This window comes from Pimephales promelas, chromosome 12 (genome assembly GCF_988280905.1).
Source record: "Pimephales promelas chromosome 12, fPimPro1.hap1.1, whole genome shotgun sequence".
NCBI lineage: Eukaryota > Metazoa > Chordata > Actinopteri > Cypriniformes > Leuciscidae > Pimephales > Pimephales promelas.
In genome coordinates this window covers 13,232,067-13,249,684 of record NC_142780.1, presented here as the reverse complement: position 1 = coordinate 13,249,684, position 17,618 = coordinate 13,232,067, and the positions used below count along the sequence as shown (strand labels likewise).

At 39.7% G+C, this 17,618-nt stretch overlaps 1 protein-coding gene across 1 annotated transcript in view; it reads left to right on the top strand.

Annotated features, from left to right (window-relative positions):
• LOC120495098 (carboxypeptidase Q) overlaps positions 1 to 17,618 on the top strand; it is a 64,297-nt gene that overhangs the window by 29,383 nt on the left and 17,296 nt on the right. Inside the window, exons 5-6 of the mRNA XM_039694508.2 lie at positions 10,902 to 11,013; positions 12,916 to 13,007. Of these exons, the coding sequence (XP_039550442.2) occupies positions 10,902 to 11,013; positions 12,916 to 13,007 (204 nt within the window). The remainder of the gene's footprint in view (positions 1 to 10,901; positions 11,014 to 12,915; positions 13,008 to 17,618) is intronic.

Here is a 17,618-nt window from a genome sequence, read left to right as displayed (position 1 = left end):
TTTCGTGAGGACTTTTGTTATTTCCTGTCTTAGTGCCACATTTTGTAGTTTTTTATGTTGATTAGTCTCCCCAGATGTGTCCTGTAAGTTCCCCTGGTTACCCTTGTGTGTTCCCAGTTAATCACTCCCCCTTAACCTTGTTTTCCTTTGTATATATATACCCCGGTGTTTCTCTTGTTCCTTGTCTAGTGTTGCCAATATATCAGCCCATTCTCACCCCCAAGGCATCACTTAACTGACGCCTTGGGAAGCATTTGGACATGCTTCAATATCTGACGCTTTAGGCACCCTTTAGCGTCAGTAAGATGACGCCCTAGGATCGCGTGTACCCTACCCCCACCCCACACCTAAACCTAACCGCGTCCTCTAACTGACGCTTTCCTTTAGCGTCAGTTAGATGACGCCGTAGGATCGCGTCATGTAAGTGACGCTAAAGGGCGCCTAAAACGTCAAATATTGAAGCATGGTCAAAGGTGACGCCTTGGGGTGAGAATGTGTTGAATATATGGTTGTATCGTGTCTATAGATATTTCAGTTGTTCTGTTTTAATAAATGTTTACAGCACTTGGATCCATGCCTCTTGTAGTTGTAGTATTCTTTTTTTTTTTTTCATACAATGTAAATGTCTGGTGTTCCCTGACTGTCATGGTCAGTTATTCTTGGTTTATTAAAATAGAGGGTTTATTAGAAATAAAATGTATGCTTAGGAATAATACTGACCATTTACTGCTAAATTGTAACATGTATTTAGAAAAGAGTTTAGAATATGCATAATGATGCGTCGATCCATTATTGTTAGGTTAACTAATTGGAAATATATTTTAATTTAGTTGTTATAGCACAACATTGAAAATCATTAATGTTAAATGATAAATCAAATACTCTATTTGAATTAGTTTAGTCACTTCAGTAATTAAACAATGAAGGTGTTTGAAATCTTGCCTAGGACTTTGACTCATGTTCCCTCCAAAAAATAATGTTAAATTTGGAGGTACACAAGAAGACTATATTTTAAAATGTTAATTTTATGACTTGTTAAAACTGGTTAAAGTCACCAACAGCACCATAATATAATGCACATGAGTCATGATCATGACTGCTAGAATCATCAATGGCCAAAGGAAATGAAACCAGTTTTCTGATGACTTCATATCCTGCCACTCAAAATAAGTGTGTCTGTTTTTTAGGGGTTTGGCCTACAAGAAGAAAAACCCTCCAAGTGCCCAATTTTGTAGGAATGTGAAATAAAATACTTAATAACCACCATCTACATTGAATTTCCATTCTGAACTTTAAATGAAGCCCTCTGTGTTCTCTTTGTAGTGTTTGCATTCATTTGGCATGAACTCAAACATGAAAACTTTCCAGTTCTGTAACTGAATGCAAGTGATCAAGGTCTGCGTATGTTTGATGGCTCATGGTTTTTGGGGAATTTGAGAGTGAATTTGACAGCTTCAGTGTGTGGTGTCTGCCTCATTACGTACATCTGTGTATTTGATCAGTCTGACTCTGTTTTCATTTCTTCAATTCACAGAGTGGCTGGATGACCTGAAAAAGTCACTTTATTTTTGGCAGACGGTGTAATTTTGGGTACGAGCAGAAAATTAAAATACAGCTGCTAGTTTTTTTTTTGCCTATTGCTTTTTAGTTTTTAGTTTTTTTTCAATGAAAATGTAAAAATGCAGAAAGTATTAGGGGTATAGGGGTGGTGTAGGGGATATAATATACAATTTAACCATTTGTACACTATAAAAACCATTACATCAATCGAGAGTCACCACAAAGATGGTAAACCAGACATGTTTGTGTGTGCTTGAATTTATGCAGCGGCATTTGTTGGGATGTTTTGTTTTCTGGTAGTGGAATTGGCTGACATTTATTACAGAGCAGTTAATACCATGCAAATGCTAAATAAATGTATTTATTTAGAAGTTAATAAACTGACCAACCAATCTGTCGGTCTCAGTCTCTGTAATTCATGCAGACTCTAAGAGTTTAAATCTACATGATTTCAGTATCCCGAGTTAAATGAATTCTGGGTTCAAGATAAAGTTAGCTCTATTGACAGCAATTTGTGGCATGTTTGAATTGCTACCTAAATGCAAATCATATTTTTGTTAATTCTGCAGCCAGCACAGCCCTGGCTGCTACTAGAAGAAACTCAAAGTCATCAAACCATACTTACAGAGAGCAATTTTTTTTAGACATTTCTTTAATACAAAATGGATTGCTGCGTATGTTGGCCAGTGTTAGATTTATGTAATATATAAACGAACAATTTAGTTGTCTAAATAATACTTTTGTGATACTTATTCAATGCTTTAATCTGCCTAAATTGAAATGAATTCTTTTTTTAGGTCTTTTCTCAGAAAATGATGATTAAATATGATTATTTGTTCATTAATGGAACCGGCACCTAAATGCGCATACTTGTCAAAACTTTGGAATAATTATGTCTTTTTAATAATTTGTAAGAGGTTACTTATGGTCATCAAGACTGCCTATGATGATTATTTTTTACATACATGGTAAAAAAAATGGAAAAAATATATACATACAAACCATAGAACCGCTTGTGGAAAAGTTATTAAATTTGGCACAGATCAGACAGTCTGAACACAGGAATCAACATGAAAAAATAGCCTATACATTTTTTGAGTTTAAATTCCTTTTTTTTTTAGTCTCTTATGTATTCCCATGTAAACTCTTACTTTAAAAGAATATCTGAAATGGACTGTTTACATACAGAAAAAAACGCTTGTAGGATATTTGTCTGAAAATTCATAATCAGCTTTTTAAAAATATGAAAATGTGCATTTCGGCTTTTAAACCCTCCAAAAACCATTGAACCATAGACTTTCATAGTAAGTGCATTATTTTGACAATAAAAGTAATCAACAGCAAAATGGTAATGTCATGTCACAGATTCTGTATGGCGATAGAGCTTAACTTGTTTTGAACCCATATTTTTTAACTGTCCTAAAAATCTTTTGAAACAGAACAATGTCCTGTATTTTTGACATAATTAACTTTAAAAAAAATCAATTTTTCATTCCTGTCAGTTCTTGAGGCAACAGCATTTTGGACATTTCTTGGACCTAGGCAGTTCATCTCTGTCTTTTGATTTCTTCAGTTTTGTCCTCTTCTATTTCATGATGATTTGAATTACAACAAAAAAGTCAGCACAAGATTGATTTGCAGATTATTTACTGAGTGTATTTTTCTGTTTATTTCACAGTGAGTTCTTCCCCACATCCGTTTTTCAAGCTTGCTCATTCTCTCACCACTCGTTCTTTAAAGTTTAAACCACTCTCTGGTTTTGCGCTAAACGCTGCACACACAATACTGAAGTTTCAGGAAGTGGTGGGGGTGGAGAGAGTGAGGGACAGTTTGTATAACCTCTGTCTTTCTGACAGTCTGTCCACGCACGGGCATATTTATGATGACTTCCACGTTACACAATTCCCTTTCTGTAAACATTCAGGTTCAATAAATTAGGGAATATACTCTAAGAACATCTCCTGTAGTTACACAAATGTTTTTAAACTTGAAGTATGTTTTTTCATCAACCAGAAAATCTGGGAGTGTGTCCAAATGAGATGTACAAATGTAGTTAAACCTAATTTAGGGGTCTTAGGGGTCTGGTTGATGCCAGTCTGGTTAGAATATGAGCATTGGTGTTTTTGGAAAGCATCTTGGTTGTGGTGGACCAGTCAAACATCTCTACTGGGTTTTTTATTGGTCAATGCAGTCTTTTAGTTTTAACCGTAGGTTGATGTTTGTCATGAAATGAAACGAGAGAAGCACTTTTAATGTGTTTTACAGCCACATTCCTAAGAATTTAGAAAGAAGACCTCATTCACTAAAACCCCCATGGCCCCCTTTAGTTATAAGTTTCAGAAAAGCAAATGGAATGTGTTTCCCTCTTTCTCAGTTTCATACATAATATATTATAACTTTTATAATAACATTAAGCCATTCAAAACGAAAACGGTGTCATAATTTACTCGGCCTGTCATTCCAAACCGGTATGAAATGTCTAATGGTTTTTTGTCCACATAATGGAAGTCATACCTAAAACCTTTACTAAAATGGTTCCCAAAATTCTCTCAAAATATATTCTTTAAGTAAGTCAAGCTCAAACAGGTTTGTAACAGCATGAGGGTGAGTAAATTATGAAAGGATTTTTGATTTTTGGGTAGATCTCTTTAATAAACATGAGATAATGTTTCATGTATTTGTATAGTTATTGAACCATGATGCATTTTCAGTGTTCAGATTGTATACATATTGCACACCCTTTTTCATTACATCACTGCCACAGTGTACCCATTTGAAACTTTGCTCTGTTAATAATTAATAGTAAATAGGGTCTTTTATAGTTAAAATTTACCCCCAAAACATTGTATGGATATCCTCACATTATAGGACAAAATAATGCAAATGGCATTTAATTAAAAAAAATGATGCGTTTTTCACTTTTTCAACTTTTAGTTCCCTTTCGTTGTCACTTTGAGTTACGTCGGATAACGATGAATGGGGTTTCACTTAGAAATCCTATCGACTTTGAGTATTACAAAACGAGGCCATGGAAAAGAAATGCCATGGGTCTGCGGAATTTGCATGGCTCAACTCCGCCCCACCTCGTGGGTATAATGCTACGTTCACACCGGACGCGAATCGCGCATCAAATTCGCGCCTGACGCATCTAGTTTGACGCTTGACCACTTAGTGTTAATTTGCGTGTCAAGAGCGAAACTGGCGCGCGTAAAAACAAAAGTTTGAAGCGAAATTGACGCGCGTCAGAATCGAAATCCGTTGGCGGCCATTGTTTTTATGTCGACCTAGCATTCATCAAGAGAGTTACCGCTCTGTATTTACTCTGGAGAGCAGAACAGTGGCGTGGGGATCATCGTCGCCGTATATTTGTGTCCACCCGACCCTTCGGAGCCGAACCGTTTGGCGAGTTTCACCATTTGCTCGCTCCAGGAGCTGCGCTGGATGACGGCCGCTGTCAGCGGTACTTCCGCCTGTCGCGCCCAGTTTGATGACCTGTTGTCCCGCATCGGAGCGAGGATCACCCTCGCCCTCATCCATCTAATCTAGCTGTCATTTATTTTTTTTTTGATGATAAATAGAGCCAGCCTTCAAAAGTTATTAACCTGTCCTGTGATTTTTTTTTTCTCTCTCTCACGTCCAGACACGAATTTATGCACATATGTTGATTGTCTTTACAACATAATACTATTTCATATAATCTAGATATGGAATGAATAACATTCAATACAAAATGAACATGTCTCGTATATAGAAATAATGTTTTAAGTGATAAAACATTTGCTTTGTTGTGCATAATCCCAACATGCATTTAGTCATATTAACAAAATAATTTATTGAAGCATCCAGACACTTCACCACGTGAGCAAGCAGCTAGGCTCCTGATTGGTTAACGTGGCGCGAATTCACGCCAAAGTTCAGATTTTTCAACTCGGGCGGCAGACGCGAATTCGCATCAAACTAACTGAATCATTCGCGCGTGCGCCAGACGCTCAATTCGCGGCATTCGCGCGAACGAGGCGTATTCGCGTCTTCCGCGCCGCGCTCCACGGCTCATTCGCGCCGCAGGAATTTTTCACGCGCGTAAAGCGTCTTTGCATTGAAATTGTTCGCGCCTGACGCCCTATTCGCGTCCGGTGTGAACGTAGCATCAAGGAGGAAGCTGGCAATATGCAGATGTTTTCGCCTCAGAGCCAAGAAGTTTTCTTCAATCCAGCAGCCTGTTCTCTGATTATCTTCGAGAATCTTCTAGACGAACAGCTTCCAGTCGGTGTGATGGCGAGTTCCAGCGAGTTTCATATTCCTGCCTGCTGAACTGAACAGCGTGTGTGTTTCTCCCTGGGCGCTTCAGCACTGCTGCGAGTTTTTCTCTCAAAAAAAGAGCGTGCACGCGGTACGTCTTTCTAAAGACAATATGCCTATGTATTTCTGAGTGCGGTATTCTGATAGATTCAGCTGATGGGTGCAGGCGCTGTTTTGACGTGTTGTGGCTTTGATCGCACTCAGACAGTGCTCATGGATGTGTCAAATTCTCCCAGCGGGAATATGACCATCGCAATGTACCAGTCGAGACTCAATGAGCTCAATAGAGCGAGAGTTCCCTCATCCACACCGTCTGCATCCCGTCTTTGAGCCCCCAGAGTGCGTGGATGACAGTGTGCACCGCTTACGAGCCTCGCCACTCCTATCCTCCTCTGTCCCAGAGCTTGGATGACAGTGTGTGCCGCCCCGGGCCTTACCATTCTCATCCCCCACTGTTGCCAGACCCCTGGCAGAGCAGGCCCCCGCTATGCCATCCACGTTCTTTGCTTAGCCACCGAGGAGACGTCTGTGGTTCGCGTGGCCCTGTTGGCACAGTCAAATCTTGCTGGAGCTTCCCAACCTGTCCCACTGGGTCACACAAACCATCATGGTCGGCAATGCGATTCAGTTTGCACGATCTCCTCCCCGCTTCAGGGGAGTCTGCTCCACTATGGCTCCAGTATACCCCTATCATGAGAGCGTAGGTTGCTTCTACCCTACTGGTAAGGGTGCGATCGAGACAGTCCCTCCACCCTGGTGTGCCACCGCACACCATGATATACAGTGAGGTAAGTTCGTAGGGAAGCACAACCTAAACATCAGATTCCTGAGAGGAGCGTGGAGACTGAATCCTCCTCGCCCTCCTCTCGTCCCCTCTTGGGACCTCTCACTGGTTCTAACTGCCCTGCAGAGTGCTCCCCTTGAGTCTTTGCAATTAGTGGAGCTTAAGTTCCTGTATTTATAGACAGCTCTTCTGGTTGCATTGGCCTGCATCAAGAGGGTAGTGGACCTGCACGCATTCTCCGTTGACGAAGCGTGTATGGAATTCGAGCCGGCTTACTCTCACGTGATCCTGTGACCCCGGCCTGGATGTGTGCCTAAGTTTCCTACCAGGTAGTGGACCTGCAAGCGCTGCCCCCAGAGGAGGCAGACCCAGCCATGGCACTGCTCTGTCCAGTACGTTCTCTCCGCGCCTATGTAGACAGAACGCAGTGTTTCAGGACCTCAGACCAGCTCTTCGTCTGTTATGGTGGGAAGCTGAAGGGAAAGGCTCTCTCCAAGCAAAGGCTGTCTCACTGGATGTGGACGCCATTGCTTGGCATACCAGCAGCAAGGTCGACTGTGCCCCCTTGTTGTGGCTGGCCACTCTTCCCAGAGCGCCTCGCTAACAGACATCTGCACATTCGCCAGATTCTACAATCTCCGAATGGAGCCAGTGTCCCCCCCGTGTACTCACTTCAACCAGCTGGTACTAGAACCCGCTCAGGTGTCTTTGCTTGCTCGCCATTCAACTCCACGGACTGGATACGTGCGATATTCTCCTCAGGTAAGCCTCACAAGCCCTGAGTTCCTCCAGCACTGCTGACGTCTGTTGCCTGTGCGTCGGCTAAGTGCCTCCCGTGTGCATGGTCCCTCCCCTGAGTGACCAAAAGGTATTTCCACTGTAAGCCTCTCGGGTGTGTGTCTTTCCCTTGGCAAGCCACCTTGCCACCCCTGGAGTTGAAATATTCCACCTGCGGCTGGACACCCCAGTGTTTTCCATATGCTTCCTTTGGGTCATATGTGTAGTCTTTAAATCCCCCCTCTAATTCTCTAATTCCTGTGCTAAATAGGAGTCCTTCGTCCGTGCTAGTCTCACGACAGGGATCTCAGATTTTCGCAGGGCACTGGAAGACAGCTGGGAAGTTGGCGTGATTAGACTGGTAACCCCATTCATCGTCATCGACGGAACTCGGAGTGACAACGAAAGGGAATGTCTTGGTTACGTGTGTAACCCTCGTTCCCTGAGTAGGGAAGGGAGACCTTCTGTCTTCCTTCTGGCCCCTGTCTTGTCCAGATTTGCTGCATAAGATTGAATACGTGTTTCATATGATTCCCTTTGTATAGCGGGCTCATTAGGTTCAACTCATCCTCTCTCTGTGCATTCTCTTAATTTCACTCCCTCATTCATATTTCAGTGCCTTGTAATTAATAGCCTCATCTTGTCAGAGCTCATTAACGGTGACATGATAGTGTTTAATTATGAGGTCAGTGAGCCCTTGCATTCCACCCTGTCACATAGTTATTAGGAAGTTAAGTTTAATTTGAAGACATATCTTCCTTTGTCTCCGTACTCGCTACAAAATCTCTCTTTATTTTTCCTTTTTTCACAACCTCATGATGTGTGTTTGGCCAGGCGGCATGATTATTGCTAGTCAGTAATGCTCGTTAGTTTTAAGTATATTTAAAACCAAAACTGCATTTAGAAAAATATTTTTATTTTCCTTTATGCACAAAAACATGTTTAGGTTAATCCATCAGTTCCATATTTCAGGACCACATCAATTTAGGCCGGTCCTCCTGCCAAACCAGTAATGTATGCAGTACCGGTCTTACTTCAGTCTCTGGTGACATCTGTTTAACTTTTTGTTCGTTTGCTTTTTATACTTGAAAGAAGTGGAAAATAGCTTCTGTTTGCGATTTGGCTTTGAAAAGAATTGCAGAAATTACTAGATTTGACACAAAGTTTTATGTTGATTTGTGCATTGACATAAAGCTTTCAGACTTTTAGTTGTTCTTGATTCTGAGTAAGTGGTGACATAATACTGGAAATTATGTCATTTTTACTTCCACATTTCATGTTCGGGTTACCAATGACTGTTTTCTTACATAAATTTCAAGGGATAAAAAGGTATTGGAATGAGTAAATAAGACTTCTATTCATTATTTACTTAAAATGTATTTATTTATGTAATTGTATCTATTTTATTAATTATATATATATATATATATATTTATGTTGCTATTATTTATACTAACATTCAAATGTTTGAGATTTTTTAATGTCTTCGGAAAGACCTTTTATTAGAAGTCTCAAAAAGGCTGCATTTATTTGAATAGAAATACAGTAAAAACTGTTATATTGTGAACTATTATTACAATTTAAAATGACTGTTTTCCATTTTATATAGTTTAAAATGTAATTTATTCCTGTGATGGCTAAGCTGAATTGTCATTTAATACATATTAAAAAAATCTTACAGGCCGTTTAAACACAAAATGTGAATGACATTTCAAAGCTTTGGGAAACAGAAGATTATAAGTGAATAATAATTGTCTCTCTTTTTTCCACACAAAGCTATCGTATGACTTCTACAGTCTTGAAAAATAGTGCAAAAATCATATTGTCTACTTTAATGGTGCTTTATCCTTTTTGGAGCTTGACACTTGCCATTATGACCTTCTTTCTGTATACTGTATACTGTAAATGAGCTGCATAAAGATTATTCAAAATGTCTTCAAAATGAAAACAGCAACACCAAACGTGTTTGAGATGGCTCGCGGATGACTAAATAACGACCCAATTTGTCTGCTCTTTAATAATTCAGCAGCACTAAAGAACAGTTGGAATTGCTATACGCTTCCATCTGCATCCTTCTGATGTCTCGATCACAAGAGCACAATGTCGAGATGAGATCATTTATTCTCCATTGAACAAAAGAATGGCCACTACATGTCTTTGTAATTTTGGCACGTTGGCTGTTGCTCTGGAGTCCAACCGATAAAACTCACAGATGGTTGGCATTGATTAATGTTAGCCTTTTCTCTTGCTATTGGGAGTTAACCTGTTATGATACTGACAACAAAACGATAATGTATTTTATAGACAAAATCTGTCATAACATTCAAAAATGTATTTGGAAGGAGAAGGCTTGAAGCGGATTGGCTGATCTCCAGGCCACATTTGTATATTTTCCAATGAGATTTTGGAAAAAAAAATTCTCACTTAACTGAGGCGAGTCTCAAAAACAGACATTGTTTGAGTTTTATTCCCCAAATGTTCATCATTTTTAAAAGTATTTATACTTTTATTGCCATACATTTCCAAGCTCCTTGACCAGCCCATGGAGGCTATTGTGTGAATGTCATATTGTCAGTAGAGAAACGTAATGGGAGAATTATTTGTAAGCTGTTGTGAACTTTTTTCTTCTAAAGTAAAACTCGAAGTATCTTTTTAAGCGGGGTTCTTTATTGCTGTTGCATTGCTGTAGTCTGCTTCGTCCAAAAATCTTAGCCAAGTCTGACTAAAGGCAAAATACTTTGTGTTCATATACCTTACAAGGGTGATGGGTTACATAGCGGTGTAGACACTCTGAAACAAAGCATGTAACTGAGGCATAGGATTCAGCTCGTTACCGGAAATTCCCCAGCCCTGATCTCATCAGCATAACAGTGTCATGTGATAGTAATCCAATCAGCCGGATTGTATCACCTTCATACCTTCACATTATCATAGAGCTTAATGGGAGGGGTTACACCGAGGGGGAGACACTCTGAGCATATCTATTCAAATTGAGCCAGGGGCTCCCAGAGCCATTAAAGTCAAAGAGACTCAGTAATCTGCTCATTTATACCTCAAATGCTAAATTCAGTCGATTTATATACTATTCTACTGGAACCTAAATTAAACATTTAAATACATTTGTATTCCTACAAAGCTATATTCCTAAAGTTTATTTAGCTCTGCTGAAAGTGATTGTAAACTGGTGGAAGATGCAAAGGGAGATATTTTAGCCAGTATTAGAACTATGGGAGGTGAGAGCAGGATGTTTAGACTTTAAATCTAATTTAGAGCATCAGTCTAAAGTCTTTCACTGTGGCCTGACTTTGACAAGATCCATTTAGACTGACAGCCAACATCTGGAAAAGTTTGACAGGAAGCCTTTTTTCACTTTACAGTCTGTTATGTAAACCCTTTTTATACATGAAAAAAAAACTATGCTGAGAAAATATGTTATTAAATATTTATTTTACTGTTCAATTCAAATGCTTTTTGCATTCAGGTGGTGTTGCTCAGTGGTCACCTGGACAGCTGGGATGTGGGTCAGGGCGCTATGGATGATGGAGGTGGAGTTGCCATTTCCTGGGAGGCACTTTCTTTGATCAGAGACTTAGGTGAGACCTGTAAAGATGGTATCATTTGGAAAACCTCTTCTCTCTCTCCATCACATGACTAAAGCTGGGTGCACATTGTGATTTAGTCCTTTACGATTGTTGCTTGTCAGACTGTAAGAACATGATAATCGTAAGCCATGTCACACTGTAAGATCTCAGTTATCATTAATGTCAGACTGTACGGCAGTCAAAAACGGATGACTTGATGAAAGAGAACTTGTCCGGAGTTTTACATCGTCAATCAATGACACGTTCGGTGATGTGAGCTGTGTTACACGCAGTGTAATATGCCATTACACACCATTAAATATACATTTTTGAGCCGCTAATCCCATTCTTACCTCTAAATCTGATCCCAATTAATTTCTTTAAAATATTTACAGTACAAAGAAAAAATTAAGAAAGTGTGGTACTGGTAAGTGTAATCACAATAATTCATTCAGTTTTTTTTGAAAATGTTAAAAAGGATACTCCACCCAAAAATAAAAATTTTGTCATTATTTGCATAATAATAATTCATACGACTCATACATCAGTCAGTACACTGACGTTTACAGTGTACTGACTGATGGCCTGAAGCAATGGTTCGTAGTTAACAGCATTTTTGGTGTATTTTATAGTATTTTTTTTGAGGCACAGCATATTTATTAAAAAATGCCTTTGGTATTCAATGGCAAATTACATAATAGTAGTGATTAAACAATTATAGCTGTGTAACATAAAAACAATGTAACTCAATATAATTGTATGTGTGCAGAACCACACTTTATGTAAAATACATACAAATACTTGTGGGATCATGTCAAAATAACAGGTAAGAATAAACTTATCCAGGTCTAAAAATATATGTTATGCATAATGCCACTGCATAAAACCATGTGACCAATATTTCTGCTAAAAAATAGCCATGAATTGTCAATAAAAATGCTTTGTGTTAGATGCATGTGTTTCAATTCGCATTTTAAAAAACATAATTTTCATTATAAACATTTAAACATTAACATTATAAACATTTTTTTCATTTCTATTTAAAGTAATTGTTAATGTTTTGGTTTTGCAGGCATCTGCAGCAACAGTATGAGTAGTGCAGTGTATAGAGAATATTCCATTATAATGGAGATTATTAAAATTCTTGCTGAGTGTCAGTATGTAATGCAGTGTGAGTCTCTTGGCCCCTCTCCTCTCTATTGTTGCTTTATTGCACAGGCAATACCAAGGGTTGTGCTCGTTTGTATTTAAGATCTTTCTCTTGGCAAAGGGTGTCCACATACACTGGCAAAATAAAGCTATAATTGTGCACAATAACCACAGACAACATGATTCATTTCAATGCTGGTAGAGTAAGCATTCTCTACAACATTTTAAATGTTCAACAACATTCAGTTCATTGAGTCCTTGGCTCTATTTTTGCTATGTAAGCTATTTTCCATATAACTACTCGTATTAGCATGTTTTGGTATATTAATTTATGTTTTCTTGGACGCATCATCTGATGTGCCATTTTACTTGGAAACAGTGACCAGTTTTCATGTATACTTTGCAGTTCAGGAGATGGACAGTTCTCCCATCTGGATCATCGAAAAACCCAACACAATTAAGCCCAAAATATCTCTTACAAATTCTGGAAGTACAGACAAGTTATCAAGTGCCTGGATCATCAAGCAGTGTCTTCCCGGAATAATCAGCATGTAGTCTCTGATGTGTGAACCTGACCTTACAAATGCACTTTTATTTTAAAATTAAATGTAATATTCTCCTGTCCTTTTCTGCTTATGATCAGATTGATGAAAGCCACTAACCTTGATCTCAGCCGGTGAGGCAATATAACAATGTCTGCATTATGAAAATGTATTCTGAAATTTTACTAGGTTGGCTCATACTGTCTATTGCTTGGGTCCCCAGGGCTGCGTCCTAAAAGAACACTGAGGACGGTGCTGTGGTCCGCAGAGGAGCCAGGCGGGGTGGGAGCTGCTCAGTACTTCCAACAGCACAAAGTACTCTTCCCTATCACACTAAAACTATTGTGTTCTATGGGTGATTTAAAACAAGGGTGTTAAACACAGCCCTGGAATGATTTGAGGGGGAAAAATATAAATGTATAATATAAAATGATGAAGTATAAAATTATGTTAAGTTCATTAATTGTATCTAGCCTCGGACTAACTTTGGATCCAGAAACACTAGTACTTATAGTATTATGGATTATCAGTTGACGTCATTTCTACAGGTTCTGATAGGTTAACACTACAGATCGTTTTAGCAGCATCCGAACATGATAGTCTGTTCTTTACTCAAATGAGGTTACTTAAAAACATTATCTTGGACACACTTTGATACTTTTATGTGTAAGAAATGGTCACAGGTGAGGGTCACAGAAAATTCACAAGTGAGTCATAAATTCCTGAAGGACTCTTCACATCTGGGACACTGTTGAACTCTCCTAGAGACTATTCCTCTGTGATGGTTACATGCCTCTAAAAATAATAAACAACCCCTGCAAGCACAGTTAGATTAAACATAGGCAATAACACAATAACTTCTCCCTTCAAAGCTGAGTTTTGTCAGGACTTCACTGTAACATAAAAACTACATCCACACAGAGAACATCCTGCATGTATAGTGACCAATTGTGCTATACATCCTATAAAGAATTAAACATGCTAAGTCTCTACAAATGCTAAAGACATTGTTGTGAATAAAGAAAAAAAAACCTGACAATTTTCTTTCTACAAAAAAAAAATACTTGTTTAATTTGTTTGTATGTACGGTGGCCGAGAGAGCTCATCGCGCTGCAACCTGATGAAGACGAATGCAAATACAAAAAAACGTGTGCAACTATAAAAACGCGTGCAAATACAAAAAAACATCCGCAAATTAAGAAAAACATCTTCATCAGTTCCACAACACACGTGTGCTCCAAGTACTCACAACACAACCAAATACAGAAACGCGCTGCAAATGTTCACAACACCACCAAATACAGAAACGCGCTGCAAATAACACGGTCCACAACGGAAATATTTCCGGGGAACCAAATAAGTGACGGACCCGACTGGGACTTGCTTATTGCTCGTGAGCTAAGCTTCCCTATGCCCTACTCCCTTCAAAGGGAAGACGGCAAAGCTCTTCAAGTGGAAATTTGGCGTGAGCATGACACCTAGGGTGCTTCTCAATATCCCTCCTCGTCTCCTCGCTCCTCCGTCCTCCCTCCTATGACCCGGAAACCGATCGAGCTCAGCCATCTTGAAGGACATCTCAATTCTCTAATTGCACCGTGAGGAGTCAAGGATCGAGGAGATAGGAGGCTTCCTGAGGAGTCATAAGCGAGGATACACAGGTGCATCCTACGCGGAACTGTTATATTGACTAAACGTGACGCACGTGTCAATTCTCCTCCCCCTTCACATTGGTCACAATCATTTCAATTTATACTTTACCTTTGCAGTTTATATAAACCACACATCTCATATATTTCGACAGTATAGCCTATCTTTATTATTATTTATTATGAATTTATTAAATAACCAAACTTCAACATCATAAGGGCAGGTCTTTTTAGCGCTGCTGATGACACTGTGGAGTGACGCTCGAGTGATCAAGTATTCCTATGTATATAAAAAAGTTTTATTCGATTCCTCTGTCCTCCTTTCCTTTCCTCGCTTCCTTCCCTCGCGTCCTACAGGGGGTGGAGCTGAGACGCAAGGAAAGGAAGCAAGGGAAGGAAACGAGGATGCATAAATAAGAAATGAGAAGCACCCCTAGTGTGTCATTTATGTAGCCGCTTGGAACTTGATGAAGGGAGCAACAACAGACAACGTAATGTAATTATTTTTACCTTGGATGTTCCTATGACAACACAGCACTTTGTCCATCAGCTGTATAGCTGTTCTGACGACAGAAATATAATGATGAACATAACGGTTGCAAATAAATTATTTATTTTTTATTTTTACTTTATAAAAATCTGTTAAAATATCCGTTTTATATATCTGTATGTCAGTGCCATACATTACCTAACATTTTTAGGAAACTTTTCTTATGAAAATTTAAACATAAAATGAAACTATTTGTATAGTGTAACTGATGTATAGATTAATATCTTGCCTTCATGTTCTTCTAGATCTTTTTTTATTTATTTAGTTTAGTTTTCAGATCATTGTTCTTTTCTCATTTGTATTGTGATGACATTGAACATATTGTTAACACATATGACAAGTTGTATGTCATAATAATTTGAATCTCGAAAAGTCAAAAGAAATTAAATAAAACAAAGAATTTTGAGTATAGACGAACTATAAAAAAATATAATAGTATAATATTATTTATATATACAATATTATTTTAATAGTATAGTTTATTTATAAAAAAAATATAGGCTTTGACTTCTTGTCAATAAAGGTTTTTTGCTGTAAGCACGTCCTGTGGTTCCAGTCGGGTCCGTCACTTATTTGGTTCCCCAGAAAACATTTCCGTTGTGGACCGTGTTATTTGCAGCGCGTTTCTGTATTTGGTGGTGTTGTGAACGTTTGCAGCGCGTTTCTGTATTTGGTTGTGTTGTGAGTACTTGGAGCACACGTGTGTTGTGGAACTGATGAATATGTTTTTCTTAATTTGCGGATGTCTTTTTGTATTTGCACGCGTTTTTATAGTTGCACACGTTTTTTTGTATTTGCGCGCGTTTTTATAGTTGCACACGTTTTTTTGTATTTGCATTCGTCTTCATCAGGTTGCAGCGCGGTGAGCTCTCTCGGCCACCGTACGTATGTATGAGCAAATTAATTAAGTACAAAACATGTACATATTCTCTGGAAGTCTAAATGAGGCTAAATGAGTAAACACTGTTACTGAATTCCTGAGGGTCAGAACCTTAGTCATATTCTGTAACAGAAATACAGCTGGTTTTAAGAAAACTATGATTTCAATTCATTATAAAGAACAAGAAGATGCAAATCTATGCCTTCACAACTTACAGCTGTAAAACGTCTCGGTTACGTATGGTAACCCTCGTTCCCTGAAGAGGAAACGGAGACGTACGTCAGAGGTGATCTGACAATATGGGGATCTCGCTTGAGAGACCAATCCATCTTCGAGTGTAAATCGCATTGGCATGCGATTATTTCCAACAGCTGCTCTGTCTCACATCACGAGCATATAATGAGCGAAAGGTGCGCCACATCTTTGTGTTTCCGTTGTGGAGCCGGACTTTGTGACTCGGCCATACAGCAGAGACTCAGCAACTGTGGCGACGTACGTCTCTGTTCCCTCCTCGGAGAACGAGGGTTACCATACATAACCGAGCCGTTCTCCTTTGTCAGTCACTCTCTACGTACTTCAGTGATCTGATGATATGGGGATATCTACCAACACGCCACTGCTACTGGCCCTTCCAGCACTTCGCTTGAGTCTTCTGGCCTGACTGCAGTGTTGGGCAGAGAGTAGGAGCTCTAAGCAGAGAAGGTCAGTCATTGCTGTTCCACAAGACCCACTCAGTGTGACTTATTGGATAATGTTGGAAAAGCGTTTCCTGGAGAAGGGGACGCTTCGGAAGCCACACCTGGGTAGGGTTTTACTGTAGTAAAGCTGACGGTCGGTCGTTGGGCAGTTTTTGTGCGTCCGCCGACTAAGTCTTCTCAGTGTGTTTCCGCACCGTCGGCTGAAATTGGTCCTCGGCTTTGTTTTGGCCGGTTCGACGTTGAATCGGCGCCAGGCCGTCGGTGAAAGAGGGAACTCTGATTGGCTGTTCAGCTTAGTGAACGAGTCAGTGCATGAGAATAATGGCAAAACAGCGAGCAAAGAAGTCAAAACGGTACAGATAGAAGGCTGTACATATGTCACGTCATCTTACCTGAGTGTTCCTTGGCGAATATTTCAGTATTAACATGAGCGGATTGGAATAAAGAAATTGTTTAGCAGGATTGATATTCAAAACGGTTAGCACACACTGCGTTGTTTACGGCAGCGTTTCTCAAAGTGTGGGGCGCGACAAACGGGAGAAAATGTGGTAATTTTGTGCCCAGCTATTAATTGCAAGGGTGGGGCACGAACCCTTCCCTACCTTCAAAGTGGGGAATGGCAGAAAAAGCTTGAGAAACACTGGTTTACGGTGTGTATCTGCAGCCTGCAAGTTTCCATTTTTGAATAACGAATATAGATGAATATATCTGCAGAAATAGACAGTTGTCTCATTTACACACAGGCGCAGTTGCACTCTAGCCAACAGTCGGCAGTAGTTCTCTCGGTGTGTTCAAGTGCGGCTTTTTACCCCGACGTGATCAGCGCTAGTTCATCGGCGTCAGCTTGGTGTTTTCCAGGCTTTACACATATGGACTAGCCAAGCAGGGTAGTGCAACACATGGCAGTCTCTGGGGTGGTTCCAGCATAGTTCTAGGGTGGGAAGAACACCAGCAGAGACGACAGAGCGGACTCTGTTGAGGGAAAGACACGGGCTCATTTGCAGAGGAGCTGGACCGTGGAAGAATACACTTATGGGGTCGCCGCAGGAACCACTACATATGGACACCCAGCCTAACACAGATTCCACAGTGTATACGAGTGTAGGCCTGGCGTCATGCGCTCCGCAATGTCTGACTGACGCAGGGGTGACG